The sequence below is a fragment of the Vicia villosa genome, linkage group LG4 (assembly GCF_029867415.1).
Source record: "Vicia villosa cultivar HV-30 ecotype Madison, WI linkage group LG4, Vvil1.0, whole genome shotgun sequence".
Lineage (NCBI taxonomy): Eukaryota > Viridiplantae > Streptophyta > Magnoliopsida > Fabales > Fabaceae > Vicia > Vicia villosa.
The window spans coordinates 134,189,010-134,202,214 of NC_081183.1; the positions used below are offsets into that span (position 1 = coordinate 134,189,010).

At 36.1% G+C, this 13,205-nt stretch overlaps 2 protein-coding genes across 2 annotated transcripts; both read right to left on the reverse strand.

The window, feature by feature from the left end:
- Positions 1 to 7,514: 7,514 nt before the first annotated feature.
- Positions 7,515 to 9,742, reverse strand: LOC131597913 (uncharacterized). Its single transcript, XM_058870571.1, has 3 exons — positions 9,052 to 9,742; positions 8,533 to 8,974; positions 7,515 to 8,448 (listed from the first exon to the last, which is right to left on the reverse strand). Exons 1-3 carry the CDS (start codon positions 9,740 to 9,742, stop codon positions 7,515 to 7,517), a joined length of 2,067 nt encoding a protein of 688 aa, XP_058726554.1.
- A 1,138-nt stretch (positions 9,743 to 10,880) lies between these two features.
- LOC131597914 (uncharacterized) lies at positions 10,881 to 12,961 on the reverse strand. Its single transcript, XM_058870573.1, has 11 exons — positions 12,928 to 12,961; positions 12,751 to 12,841; positions 12,543 to 12,670; positions 12,379 to 12,469; positions 12,137 to 12,299; positions 11,989 to 12,047; positions 11,679 to 11,799; positions 11,422 to 11,592; positions 11,294 to 11,341; positions 11,129 to 11,188; positions 10,881 to 11,036 (listed from the first exon to the last, which is right to left on the reverse strand). The coding sequence occupies exons 1-11, from the start codon at positions 12,959 to 12,961 to the stop codon at positions 10,881 to 10,883; spliced, it is 1,122 nt and encodes a 373-aa protein (XP_058726556.1).
- Between the last annotated feature and the right edge of the window lie 244 nt (positions 12,962 to 13,205).

Consider the following 13,205-nt stretch of genomic DNA (forward strand, 5'->3'; position numbering starts at 1 on the left):
TGTCTTTGGGATATAGGTTATAAAACATTTGGCCATGGCTCCTTCATAACTCCATCCTACATTCTAGGCATACATGAAAGTTTATCAATACTGGTGCGAGTACATGAGTAGAGAGTCTTGTGTGGTCCTATTCTTTCGTCTCATCAAATGTCGTTGTTCTCTCGGCGGGAAAAATTAAGATTAAGTTATTGATTAACTTAACTTGAAAAGCAAGAGTCGCCACCGAACTTTATTGTTTCCAAGAGAAAGGGAAAATATTGATAAAATGCAAAAATAAAACAAAAGAGATTTGGACGCGGAGGTTGATTATGCAAGGGGAAGGTATGAGCGCCCCTCACATCTATGGTACTCCATAGGAACCTCTTTAAAATTCATGTTATGATAAAATCAGGTTGTTTGCAAAAAATATTGAGGTGATAAGAAAAGAAGTTTTTAATTACTTTTGTGTGCTCGACAAGACATCACATTTTATGCCTACATACCCCTTTTATGTAATAGGGAAGTCAGAGCATTTGTAGTTCGTATAAAAAGAAAGCATGAAATTTTTTTGATTGATTTAATTGAAAAGACGTTTCATCGTATTCGAGTGGAAACTTAACTTACTACCCACATATATGAGAAAGTGGGCATTCACATCATCTTGATATAGAGAACATTACTTGGAATTTATCACAAGTAAATCCCAACATTCAAGTGGAAAACGTCAATCACTTCACAACATCTTATAGAAGTATAGGAGTTTGCATCATCTCAAGAATAGACTAAACTTCCAATCTTTGAGAAAAGGATTTTAAAAAATGTGCACAATGACACAAAAAGAAGTTTGATGATATTTGTCTTTTTTAGAAGTTTTGAAAGAGTTTGAATATACTTAGGTGTATTAACATTTAATGAGAAAAGATTTTCGGGATCACTTGACAAAGTCAAGGTTTATTAAGAAAAGATTTGAAGTTTAAAACAAGAAGTTTTTGAAAAAGAAAGAAGTTTTGAAAATTGAAGAAGTGGATATGAGATGAAGAGAATATCCTAAAGCATCAAGTAAATGACATGAAATAAAATGTCTCATTGTAAAGTAGCCCAAGAAAAAGCCTTTGTGTGTGTGCAAGTGTACTAACCACAAGATGGAGCAAGCATTTGACATTGGTCAAAGTAAGCATTCATTTCCTTTTGGATTAAGCCACAAGATAAGCAAGAAAGCAAGAATAGCATATCATCATATGAATCTTTAAGCAAGCAGATGAAAACCAGGCATATGATGAATTCCCAAGACCATAATATATCAGATGAAGTCTCAAGTCTAAGATGAATATCAAAAGTTTCTCAGGATAAGGCCAATTTTGACATTAAAGTTCAAGGGTCCAGATGAATCACAAGGTCTCAAGAACCACTCCAAGCAAAGGGAAAATTAAGTCCTAAGTCTAAGGTCCAAAGTCCAAAACTTCTCAAGCAAAGGATAGTAAAACTTAGTCCAAGATTAGAGCCACATTTTTTAGGGTGACTAGCAAATAATTTCTCAATCACTTACTTTGTTGACGACATCTTCTCCACGCTCACCGCTCTAATTTGTTGTGAAAAACGATGCCAAGAACAAAGTATAAAACAAGGAAGAATAAAGGACAAGGAAGAAGAAGAACACAAGAATTGGTTATAACTGCTATTCTTTTACTTTCTCTTAAAACAAGATTACAAGTTTACAAGAATAACAAATAACCTCTCTTACCCTAAATTAGGATTTGCAGCTTAGCAATGATGAGAGACTAGCATGCTATTTATAATAAAACCTAACATACTAACTAATGGGCTTTTGCCACAAGGCCCATTACACAAGTCAACTTAATAAACAAGCTAACTTAACAAATTAGGGTTTAAACATTAAAACCTAATTTAACGTGCTAACAACCCTAGCATCTTCGACACAAGCATGTGAACAACCTTCGACTTCATGCTTAATCCTGTCAAACCAAGAAGCTACCCTTCGACCATACTACAGTTCGATCCAATATCTCACAAATCTCCACCTTGGAACTAACTCTACAACATCAAGGGAACAAACTAGCTTTCTTCATGCTCCACCTCAACAGGAATCTCTGCCTGTTCTAGCTCTTCTGCATTCATGGCTGCCTCTCCCTTCAACGCTTCCAAGCAATCCTGCTGAACCAGTAGGGCTTTCATCTTCAAGCGCCACAGACCGAAATCATTCACTCTGGTGAACTTTTCAATCTCAAACTTTGTTGAAGGCATCTTCTCCACGCTCACCGCACCAATTTGTTGTGAAAAACGATGTCAAGAACAAAGTATAATAGGTAATTAAGGAAGATAAGAAGAACACAAGAATTGGTTATAACTGTTATTCTTTTACTTTCTCTTAAAGCAAGATTACAAGTTTACAAGAATAACAAATAACCTCTCTCACCCTAAATTAGGATTTGCAGCTTACAATGATGAGAGACTAGTATGTTATTTATAATAAAACCTAACATACTAACTAATGGGCTTTTGCCACAAGGCCCATTACACAAGTCACTTAATAAACAAGCTAACTTAACAAATTAGGGTTTAAACACTAAAACCTAATTTAACATGCTAACAACCCTAGCATCTTCGACACAAGCATGTGAACAACCTTCGACTTCATGCTTAATCCTGTCGAACCAAGAAGCTACCCTTCGGCCATACTAGAGTTCGATCCAATATTTCACATATATCATGTTGATTAAGGGAGGATGTTTGTTAATTAATATCCTAATATAATAATGAACAAACGTAGGATTCATATGGTGCTTAGTTATATAATAACATATTGTGTTATCAGCATTGATAATGATTATCATAAGTGAGGCATACGTTACATTATTGTGATAAGTTTCATAAGCGAATTCAAGGGTAATAATGAATTGTGAACATACACGAAGGTAATAATGGAATGAAAGTGGAAAGCGTTGCTGTGTGGGTTGAGAGCAAACGACGGTTTGTTCTGTCGTACTGGTGTCTCTTAATTTGAATTAGTCTAGCCAAAATTTGGTATCTTACCCACTCTATCTTGACACATTCATGCATGTAATTTTCTCCAAATATTGCACATGACGCACATATAATATGTTAGATGAATAAATAGAAGTCTAGCTAGTGAACCGAACCAGGGCGAGAATCACGATGCTACCGTCAATTAAAGATACGTAATTCTTATTGGTTTTACTTCGTGATTTTCAATTTTATCTTGCTGTTACATGAATTACATTCAATATTGTTGTGGCAATTAAAATATATGCTCATGAAAGAGTTTTTGTTGATACTAGTAACATACCCGTGCCTACGCACGGGTACCGCTGTTGGATGGAGCATTTAGGTTAGGAAGAATAAGAATTATAAAAAATATTAGAAGTTGAAACAATAATTTAATAATATGATTGACAAAAATGCTATATATGATGAGTTGAATGAGATGGTACAGGTTAATATGTAAGGTTAGTATAAAATAAAATTTAATATTATGGAAAATAATAGATTACAGGACAAAAATTGGTGTGGTAAATGGAAATAGATGTAATTTAAATTAAATATAAAAGCATAAAAATATATAAAAAAATGTTATTATTGGATAAGTTAATTATAGAATATTAAGAATTAAAATTAAACAACTTATGATTTATGATTAAACAACTTATGATTTATATATAGGTGGTATTATGGTTGAAAACACAAGTAAAATATATAATAATAATAATGTTGGTTAAGATAGTACAGTAATTTTGAAAACAAATCAAGAAATGATTTTTTGTATAAAACAAAAGATAAACGTGGTAAATATTGCAATCCATATGAATTTAAGATGTTAATGGTTTGGGTTTTAATATCTATGCAATATAAAATTAATTTGAGTATGTAAGAATAAAATTTGAACCAATAAACTTCATTGAAGACTTGAATGGACGGAAAAAAATACAGTGCAAAATTGGGCTAAGAAAAGAGTTGGGCTGATGTTTCATGATATTGATCCAATGGGCACAAAGGAAGGATGATTAATAAGATATTTAAATATTGTGTTTTAAATATTTAAAGAGAGAGAATAAAAATTTATAATGTTATTGTAGTCCAAATTAGTGGGACCTATATGTCAAAAAATGGGAAAAAATTGAAATCCAAAATGGGAAATAAAATATACAATAATAGAGTTTAAAATAAAATATAGGTGACATCAGAAAGTACTAAAGACAAAATTTTCCAATTAATAGTTAGAAGAATGTTTGTTTTTGTTAAAAAGGACAAAAATTGTACTACCTAAAATGGGCCAGCACAAAGACATTAGGCTAAATATAGTAGTTAAGGGCCCAAGACATATACATGCACCAGAAGCACATATAAGGTTTGGAGGCAGAAATTGAGTTACATATTTTCCCGAAGACTTAGGGTTTCTGGACGGTGAGGAAAAGTCAGTCGTCGGAGCAACGATCGTTATTCGCGGTGCAATGACGGATTCAGGACCATATGACGTCCCCCAACGGTTAGTTGCATGTATTTATATTTTTCTGATATTGTATTAGTTATGCGGAAGCAGCTTTCATGGGATTATGTTGTTATGAGTCCAATGGTGATCTTTGTCGTTTTAATGTTTCCATGTCTTGTTGGAATATCAGGACCATAGAACAACTTCGACTGGAGGACAGCTGGGAAAGGCTGAGGAGGGAGATTGAGATTCGCCGGGTCTTGGAGCTGATTAGTGTTGTAGGAAAATGGAGGAGAGGTTGGGAGAGAGTCAACCGAAGGAAGTGGGTGGGATGCTTCTGGAAACGCGAGAGTCACTTTAGGCGTGTAATGGGAATTCTCGACAAACGAATTACTTCAATAAAATGGAAGGCAGGATGGCAATCCGCACATTCTGGAAAAGGTGCAGGAATTGGTGTAGATGAGGTTGTTTTTGGTTCTGGTGGCAGGAAAAGGAAGTCCCGAAGAGAGGCCGAATGTAATGTAATTGTATTATCTTCCGACTCTGAGAGGTAAAACCTTTACACTATATATGTTACTTAGCAACTATGATTCAAGGTGATACTTATTATAGTCATGTAATAGTGCAGATGAAGTAATGTAAGTGTTGGACGTATCTAAGTAAAAATATTACATTAAGTAGGTAATCTATAAGGGTAAAAGTGCTGTGACAATTGTAAAAATGTTATGATAGAAGATATTTTCGATGTTCTTTTGGATGTAGGGAAGAACAGCATGGTCAAGTCATTGATATGTGTAAGAAGAGGCAAATGAGTAAGGAAGGACAGAGTACAACAGTTGAAGAAAGGTATAACCTAGAGTAACAATTAGGTAGTTACAAATAAAAAGTATAATAATAATATGCCTAATGTGAAATAATTAGGATGACTGGTTCAATTTGTGTGTTGTTGTTGTAGGGAAGGGACTGTCGGCACAGGATGCAAAAAGGTTGATAACAGCAGAAAGAAGCAATGTGGACCAAGTGGGAGTGTGAAAGAAAAGAGCTCTGACTGGAAAGGAAAAGAAGTAATGTGAGAGGCTGAGGAGGACCACGTTTCTATTTCAACTGATGAGCCAAGGTAGATATATCAATTTCTGTTAAATGTTAAATATTTAGAAGGTAATCCAGAACCAAAGTGAGAAGTTAAATGTTTTGATTGATTCTATACATCATATAAGGCATTAAACCGTAGATTGTGTAAATCTGTTATGTTATAGTAATAGGGTATAGTTAAATATATAATAGTTTTAAATGCCTACAATTTCATTCAGGCATGATGATGAGTTTGTTGGGTTCGAAAATGAAAAAAACTGGATCAAGGAGGTCACCAAGCCTGCAACAATGGGGACTCAGGTTATGGTAAGTGATATATTAAAACTCTAAATGTGCATGACATTATTTAGATAGTTATTGTGAGTTAGTCCTGCACCAATTTCTAACTGGAGCAATGTATAATTAATTGTAGCAAATACCTGCTGATGTAATCACTGGGTGTGAAATGCAAGGCAAGACCAGCATCATGTTGTATGACAGGGACAACCATAAGGGCCATAAATGTGTTCTCAAGAAGAGAGATGGGAAGACTGAAATGTTTCTGTGCAGGGGGTGGTATGAGTTTGCCAAAAGCAAAACCTTCAAGAAAGGTGATATTTTGCAGTTCACCATTAGGTACCCTCCAGTGGAAGAAATAGTTGTCTCTGTTTGCCGTGGGAATCAGTTAAGAAAGTGATGAGTGTTAGCTGTGTCTTGTTATTGCATGTTGTGTATTAAGTGGGGTGATTTGGAGTTTTATAATTAATGTTGTTGTAATATTCTACCGGACAACTAAACATGGAATTTTTGTACTATGTTATATGGTGCTTTAAGTAACTTATGTTGATATCTGTGTTGGTTATATTTTGTTTATGTTTTTTGGTTGGCTATATATATATATATATATATATATATATATATATATATATATATATATATATATATATATATATATATATATATATGTGGAATGTGGTTATTTAAGTAATATTATTTGTTTTCATTAATAATTTGAAAGGAATGTAAAAGTTGTTATTAAAGGGTGGTGAAATCTTGGTAAGTTAAAAACATGAGAGAATATTGCATTGGAAAAGTGTTTTTGAAAGAATATGTTAAAAATAAGTTTTAGAGATTAGTTTATATTAAGAATTAAATGAAATGTATAAGGTAAATATATAAGGTTTGTATTGAGTAAAATTTATATAGTATTTAGAAAAATGTATAGGCAGCTAATAGAGACCAAATGAACCAACATGGGATGGAAGAGTACTTCACCATATATTATTGAAGTATTTTGTTGAATGGTAAATAAAGAATAAATTATTTTTTTCAATGACCATAAAATAAAGTAATTATATATAGGTGGCATTATAGTTGATAACATAGGTTAAATATTTAAATTTAATAACGTTGGTTAAGAAAGTGCAGCAAAGCCAAAAACAAAAAAAGAAATTACTTTTTGTATAAAAACAAAGATAAACGTGGTAAATGTTGCAAACCATATGAATTAAAGTTTGTTAATAGTTAGTGTTGTAATATGTACAATAGGTAAAATAATTTTATAGTATGTAACAAAAACATTTGAACCACTAAACCTCATTGATCACTGTAAAGGCAGGGAAAAAAAGATACACTATTGGGCCGACACAGTAGTTGGGCTTTAGTTTAATGGTATTGATCCAATGGTCACAGAGTAAGAATGATTAATAAGATATTTAAGTCAAATTAGGGTAACATCTTTGTCTTCTGATGCCGTTATTGTAAACTTTGTAACAGGTAGAATCGTGCGCATCTGGGGTTTATCACGCAGCAGAAAAATGTCAAGCAATGGTTACGGGAATCCATTTTTCGGTCGAAGTCAAGAGAGGTGAGTATTACACTGGTTGTTTTACGTTCTCTGCCTAATAAATTTATGTGTTTCTTGTTAGTTTTGGAACCTCTTATCTGGTGCATAAAATACGATTGTTAAGTATCTGAAAAATTATGCAGGTCACTTCAATCACTCGAGGCCGAGGCAAGATGGAGGAGAATGAAGCACGTGGCGCTTTGTTATATCATCCATGAGCTCATCAAATTTAATTTTGAAAACTTTAGTAATAAGATCAGGTCTATCATGTGGCTTTAAGCTAGTCCCGGCAAGGGCACGCTGTATTTCCGGCCAAGCAGGATTGCAGGTAAACGTCACGAACAAATCGGGGAACCCCAACTTACTTGAAATGGCCATACCATCAAAATACAGTTGATCCATGTACCGCTTGCTCCCAACAAAAGTAGATGGCAAAACAACTCTTTTTCCTCGCTTTGGTGCCGCATTAGTCTCAGTGTCGTTGCATTGATCTCTCAAGTTGTTATACTTCCCAACACGTAATTTGGATTGATTGGTCCTTAACCAATTGAGACGCTCTGACTCCATCATTGCAAATCCATCCACTAAAAACTGTTGAAAAAGTCGTCGTGAATGAAGTAACGTTTTTGCTTCGGTGTTACGATATTGTAGCCGGAAAGATAGCCAATCCATGATCGATTGACGATTTTTCCGCGTAACCTCCTGCTCGTGTTCAAATCTGTGTAGGATATTTTTCCTATATCCATCCTCCCCATAAACAAAAATGAGAGGGTATTGGTATGCCAAGTAAGCAGGATGAAATTTGGTAATTTGTTGCAGATGGCCATTGCGGGCGTGGATGATGATGTCTCGTGTTGTATCCGGATCAATATCTCCCACAATTAGAGCAGCAACTTCTGATACAGTTGGCGTGTTGTAGACACGGCCATCCTGAGGACGATCACAGATCAGTCGTATCTTAAGGTCTAAGAAAGGGTTTCCTCTCAACAGATCCCTCGCCATTTGAAATGCCTTTGCATGTGGATTACAGTTGTCCAACATATCCTTCAACTTACCAACGACATCCCTGTTGACCACATCACTGTCACTGCACATCATTTAAAAGGCGTTAGGTTTGAGCTTGCATAAGACCTACGATGGTGATATATTAATGGCTGAAATATACAATTACCTGAAACATTTTATCCGGTTATCTATTTCGTTGTCCGTGTCAAAAATATAAAGCTGAGCATACTGCGGGGTCTGACCATCATCCGGTATCAACGTCCCTATTCGATGACATGTCTGACCATGCAGGCGTAATGTAGGAGGCCCTCTCCCATCAGCAACGGTTTTGTCGAATTTCATTCCTGGCGACGTAAACGAAAACATGGCGTTGTAAACACGAAGGTTGCTTTGGTAGTTTTTGCTTTCTTCACTGGCACTGCTATGCAGGAGGTGTTGCAGCAGTGGCGGGGGATTCGCTAGTAAGGGTAGTACAACTTTTCCGCTCTTACAGCACCAATGGAACTTAGGAACAGTGGTATGTCGTGACTTCATCTTCCGTTCCTGATACCACATAGAGGCATGACAAAACTGACATTCCCAAACTCGATCTCCTATGTCGGAGTATTCTGTATTGAATGGTAAATGGAGATTAGAAACTAATATAAACTTCAAATAGATTATAAACATTAGAAGGGAAGCATACGTTGTAGATGGGCATCTACGCAGGATTCACTATCAACTCCATCGTAATCATCATCAGAATTGTCTCCCAAGTTGAGACTATCATCGGAGCCAGAGTCTCCCTCGTCTGTTGCATGAGCTGCAGTGACAGAAATTCGTGTAACATCGTTTACACGTGCATTAGACGTAGAAGCCACGTCCGTGTAAGGCCCCTGGATAACTGTTTGGTTAAAGTCTGTTAGGAGGTTGTTGTTAACATGATGATTAAGCCTGGGCCTTTTCTGCGGTACTCCACGTCGTACATGTCTACTGGAAGGGGCTGTGCTAGTCAGGTTAGATAGGTTGTCAGTTAGAGGTTGTCGATTACATGAAGTCGGTGTCATATTCGTCGAAGGAACATGATTTCCGACCAATGGGATATTTTCTTTGTTATGGTGATGTGGGGCATTCCTCCTGTTAAACAAAATCATCCTCCTCCTCTTTCTAGCCATTGCATGAGCAGATGAATGGAGCAACGGTTGACCCATGGAACAACTACCATTTGTAAAGTTGGATGCGATTTGGAAGGAGGAGGTAATTTGGTGTGGCACGACCGTCGGTGTACGTGGGAGCTTGTGACGACGTGCGGCTCTTTGATGAGCCAAAATAAATCTTCTCCGATGTCTGGCAACAGTAGCCTTGGCAATTGGATTTGAGGTAGTTCCGTACTCCATGGATTAATCAAGACATATAATACATTTCTCAGTTTAGATGTTGAAACAGAGTTTAGTGAAGAATTATTCGGCTAATGGAACACTGAATGGAGTATGAGACTCCCATGCATTATCAGTAGGTATACTGAGGTTTGATGCAAATGGGGTGGTATCCAATATTAGAGGGAGATTTGAATTTTTTGATTTTCCCGTGAAATGGCTGAATATATTTGAACAATGTATTTCAGAACAAAAAAGTATTAATATTTTAATACATTTGAACAATCTATTTCAGAACAAAAAAGTATTAATTTTTTAATACAGACTATAAGGGTCTGTCCATGGGATGGGTTTGATTTGGCGTTTTCTTGGCATGTAGAGTGTAGGAAAGCGTGAAAACAGACATGATTGGACATGTGAAACAATAGGCTGATCCCACTACAACAAAAGGAAGTTTTGTAGGAAAAGCTGGCTGAGTCATACCTTGCACGTGATTCCTTGTTTGTTGATTATATATAAAATCTAATATAAAACAAATAAAACATCAAGTTGGGAGTAATCCTTTGAAATGGTTATAACCAAAAGGTGTATTTGAAAATGTTTCAGTAAAAAGGTATTTCTGAAAATCTTTTAGTAAAAGATATACTCAAGGCTTGTACTTTAGGATCTCCGCTTTCAGGTAGATACCATCTCAAGGACCAACATGTTGAAGTCAAAATTAATGAATCATATATTTCTACCAGTTGTTGTTGTGTGTGGATGAAGTTAAAAAATTATGGATCATATATTTGGACATGTATATGAACTGTCATTGCACTCCTCAAGGTTGACTACTGTTTACAACCAATAGTGGCGAAATCTTAATTTCAACTTGATCTTATATATTATGAATATAGATGGGAATTCACAAACTAATAGTAATAATTTTACAAAGATAAAAAAGGTATTTGACAAATCTGTTATAATAATAAACTTCCAACCGTGTTTTCTGACAAAAAGTGCGCACTTAACATGCTTAGAAATTAGGATATAGTTCTAAGGTAGCAACAAAGATAGTAGGATAATCCCAAGCAACAAACGGCTGCTCAATGGAGGCACACAACACAGTATCAAAATGGTACATGCCAATACAAAAAGATTTTGCTAAACAGGAGTAAAACTATTTAGTCTTTTCCAACTTGATGATCTTTTTAAGTTTTGTGGAAGAAAGTTCTCCATCACACACGGTCGTCGATTCGCTTGAGCCATCATGGTTCTGCCTTTTAGCAGTTGGTGTTTGCGGATCGGGGTTATGTTTGGATGTTATCTCCAGGTCCTGCAATTACACAATAGAAAGAAACAGCTACCAATTATGCACTATTCAGCCAATGTTTTGAGTACATGAATTGGATATTACATGTATCATACCGTAAGAACTTCACAATCATCGGCAGCAGCGGTGTTAGCTTCATCAACGCTCTCTTTTATCTGAAAAACGTAAACAGACATGCTCGTATCATAATCATTTAAACCAATAATCAAGGTACACATAAAATGGGTATTGAAATACAATATTTGTGGTCATTAGACGACCTGCACTGGTAGTTTTGTTCCGGAAGGTTCAGGTATCGGGAGGTTGGCCTAATACAGAAAAAATACATTCAGCATTACATTAGGAGGATGTAAAACCAAAAGAAACTTAGGTCGTGACTAAGTGTTACCTCTGTAGGTTCCCACTGCGCACCGAATTGTTTAACAAACGGTTTGTCATCCACAAACATAATAACAGAGCAGCTGTCCCAACTGGGCTGCCACCTAACTCTTAAAGCCAGATCCAAGTGCAACATGGCGTCAAGCCGTAAGGGAAAATCCAAAGGATCCGTGATACCCGCCTATAACAGAAAGCGACCGAGTTAAGGAGAATACACATACAACATAACTTTTCATCAATTAGTTCATGTTGTCTAACATGAACAACCTCTATCATTGTGTTTCGCATTTGAGCAGCTGAAACACCAAGGATCTGACTGCATTCCCTGTCCCAGAAAATAAACTTGCAAGATGTTTCCAGGTGGAATCCTTCCACCTCAATCTTATACCTGAATTTGGATAAGTATTAGATGTAAAAAAATAATAAAATCAGCAAGAGTTTGTGACCTTCATATAAAAATATGTGAACACATTCATACTTATATATTTCCGTCTGAGTCAAATGGCGATTATCACACTCGTACGGGGGTTTCTCACCGCGTGCGGTTTTGGTGCATGCATGGCAGCACCGGTAATACCATCCATAGGATGAAGCGATAAGTTTACTTGTCTTTGCAACCGTGGCACAGAATTTCTCCTGCTCCAACAAACAATCAGGTATCAATAGTAATCATATGGTTAATCCATTATATTCAAATTTCTTCATATCAAATTCAGTAAGTAAACCTCGCGCAGTTGTTTAATCTCACTCAAAGGCAGAGCAACAGCTTTACTAAGCAACTTCTGGGTGTCACTCTGTTGGACGTTCTCAGAACCCGAGCTGCGGGAATATTGTTGAGAGTGCGAGCTGAGTGTGGTTGAAACGGTACGCAAAGCTGCCTTTGAGAAACTGCATGTATGGATAAGATAACATAAACAACCAAATTGTCACCCAATGAATGGGACACAAAAAATGGAATGGAAGATACCTATTTAAGAAGTCTTTAACTGAAGGTAGATCTGGATTGATTTGGAGTTTTGTAACATGGAACGTATTTGTAACTGATAGCGGGTATTGGCCTGCGTAAAAAAGAAACGTACAAAATATCATTACAAACAATGCGGATATAACTTTAACAACAAATCATCATACCCTGTTCTTTAACTTTTGCATAGTTAAGCAAAACCACCGTTGGTCCAAACGTCGTTGCATTTTCCTCGTTAAACTTGAAAAACTGTTTGGCATAGTCCTCCCAGAGGGTGCAGTTCATTGTGTTGTTGCTGGTAAAACGACAACATTTATAGTTAGAAGGCATGAATGAGAAGCATTAGAAAATCAGTAGAAAGTTGAGAATACACACGCTGCATCCCTCAGAACAAAATTGACTTGCAATTTTTTTCCACCACTTCCAGTTTGTTGATATCCAATAGCATCGATCACGCCAATAACATCTAAGGGCATAATGAAAACAACAAACATCAGAAAATGAACAACATCATAAAAGCGAAAGTATAGACAACACAAAATGTAGAGATACCGATCAACATGTCCTTTTTAAAGTTGCCGGCCATAATATCAGGAAAACTTATGAATGTGCGATGTATGTGGGGTATGTCATGTTTGTTGACATCATTCACAGAAGTCCCTCCCGTGAACTTCACCAAGAAATTGTGAGTAGTTGGTTTAAAACCAAGTTGTTTAGCTGAACTGCAAAGTTAGATACAGTGTACGTGTGGTCCACCTCAAATTTATCATTGTAAGCGGCCATGCACGTAGTTGGAACAACTACGTGAATATCAGACCCCTGTCAAATGC